General features: G+C 52.0%; 1 protein-coding gene across 1 annotated transcript in view; it reads right to left on the reverse strand.

The window, feature by feature from the left end:
• The window catches only part of LOC123962602 (properdin-like), a 17959-nt gene that overhangs the window by 10730 nt on the left and 4958 nt on the right, over nucleotides 1–2271 (reverse strand). Inside the window, exons 3-4 of the mRNA XM_046038766.1 lie at nucleotides 1227–1390; nucleotides 619–786 (exon numbers count right to left, since the gene is read on the reverse strand). Coding sequence (XP_045894722.1) covers nucleotides 619–786; nucleotides 1227–1390 — 332 coding nt within the window. The remainder of the gene's footprint in view (nucleotides 1–618; nucleotides 787–1226; nucleotides 1391–2271) is intronic.

A 2271-nucleotide genomic window follows, 5' to 3' on the forward strand; every position in this document is an offset into this window, starting at 1 on the left:
TAGACAGGTGGAGAGAGAGAGACAGTTAGACAGGTGGAGACAGAGACAGTTAGACAGGTAGAGAGAGAGAGCAACAGTTAGACAGGTGGAGACAGAGACAGTTAGACAGGTAGAGAGAGAGAGAGACAGTTAGACAGGTGGAGACAGACAGTTAGACAGGTAGAGAGAGAGACAGTTAGACAGGTAGAGAGAGAGAGCAACAGTTAGACAGGTAGAGAGAGAGAGACAGACAGGTGGAGACAGAGACAGTTAGACTGGTGGAGAGAGAGACAGGTAGAGAGAGAAAGAGAGAGACAGTTACAGGTGGAGAGAGAGACAGGTGGAGAGAGAGACAGTTAGACAGGTAGAGAGAGAGAGCAACAGTTAGACAGGTAGAGAGAGAGAGCAACAGTTAGACAGGTAGAGAGAGAGACAGTTAGACAGGTAGAGAGAGAGACAGTTAGACAGGTGGAGACAGAGACAGTTAGACAGGTGGAGAGAGAGAGAGACAGTTAGACAGGTGGAGACAGAGACAGTTAGACAGGTAGAGAGAGAGAGCAACAGTTAGACAGGTGGAGACAGAGACAGTTAGACAGGTAGAGAGAGAGAGACAGTTAGACAGGTGGAGAGACATGTTACCTGGACAGGTGTTGTCTGCTGGACACTCCTCTGTCTCCTGTGATGGACCGATGCAGGACAAGCGACACTCAGGGGAACTGGAGCAGACTCTCTCTCTCTTCCTGACTCCGCCTCCTCCACAGGTCACCGAGCAGGGCGACCACGGGAGCCACAAGCCCCACCCCTTCGCTACACACACACACATTAATCACAGACATGATGATGTGTGTAAATCAATGAGTGTGTGTCCCAGGTGAGGGTTGTTCAGGTGTGAGTGTGTGTCCCAGGTGAGGGTTGTTCAGGTGTGAGGTTTGTTCAGGTGTGAGGGTGTGTCCCAGGTGAGGGTTGTTCAGGTGTGAGTGTGTGTCCCAGGTGAGGGTTGTTCAGGTGTGAGGGTGTGTCCCAGGTGAGGGTTGTTCAGGTGTGAGGGTTGTTCAGGTGTGAGGGGTGTTCAGGTGTGAGTGTGTGTCCCAGGTGAGGGGTGTTCAGGTGTGAGGGGTGTTCAGGTGTGAGGGGTGTTCAGGTTGTTCAGGTGTGAGAGTTGTTCAGGTGTTCAGGTTGTTCAGGTGTGAGTGTGTGTCCCAGGTGAGGGGTGTTCAGGTGTGAGGGGTGTTCAGGTGTGTGCATACCGTCGCAGCAGGTGCCGCTGCAGGGGACTGTCTCCAGTTTGTCCTCAGCGTTTTCGCATTCTGATTGGCCGATGCCGAAACACTTCCTGCTCCTCTGCGTCACTCCTTCCCCACACAGAACGTTACACGGTGACCACGGAGTCCAGGGAGACCACACGGCAGGCCTGCAAACACACCAGCAGGACCGGTTGGACTACTGAGGACCAACAGAACCCTGGTCGCACCAGGACCTCATTGGCGTTCCTCTCAGGAAGACAGACGTTTCATCAGACTTCTTCCGTTCTGACTGGCTGGTAGAGTGACTCAGATATTTAACCTCCGGGATCACCAGGACCTCCTACTGTGGCCAACAAGCAAAGCCCTGAACTCCTTCAGACGACCACCTGACCATCCGACAGCAATAACGTGATTACTGGCACCAGTACAAGGATCGGACAGTGATGTTTTCACTCTGCGGCTGAGCTCACTATACAGCTCACTACAGAGGGAGGAGTGAATGAGCGGTGATTTCAGACACAGCTATTGAAGAGGACAGGAGGACCCTGTGTTTTTTAAACCCAAGAACACACTAAGACAGATGCTGGTCCACCCCAAAGACCGCACACCCAAACACAAGAAAAGCAATCTAGTGTATGCGGTCCAATGCAGTGAGGAATGCACAGACCTGTATATTGGGGAGACTAAACAACCACGACACAAACGCATGGCTCAACACAGAAGGGCCAACTCCTCAGGTCAAGACTCTGCAGTCTACTTACATCTGAAGGACAGAGGACACTCGTTTGAGGACCACCAGGTGCACATTTTAGACAGAGAAGACGGATGGTATGATTGAGGTGTCAAGGAAGCATCTACACCAGGGTGGAGAAGCCGTCATTGAACAGGGGAGGGGGTCTACGCCACCACTTATCCCCCACTTACAATGCTGTCCTTTCATCACTTCCCAGGAAACTCAACAAACGTAACCTATTGGCCTCAGGTGAAGATACCAACGATGGTCGTTCAGTCTTGGCCTCAGGTGAAGATACCAACGATGGTCGTTCAG

Source organism: Micropterus dolomieu, linkage group LG02 (assembly GCF_021292245.1).
Source record: "Micropterus dolomieu isolate WLL.071019.BEF.003 ecotype Adirondacks linkage group LG02, ASM2129224v1, whole genome shotgun sequence".
NCBI lineage: Eukaryota > Metazoa > Chordata > Actinopteri > Centrarchiformes > Centrarchidae > Micropterus > Micropterus dolomieu.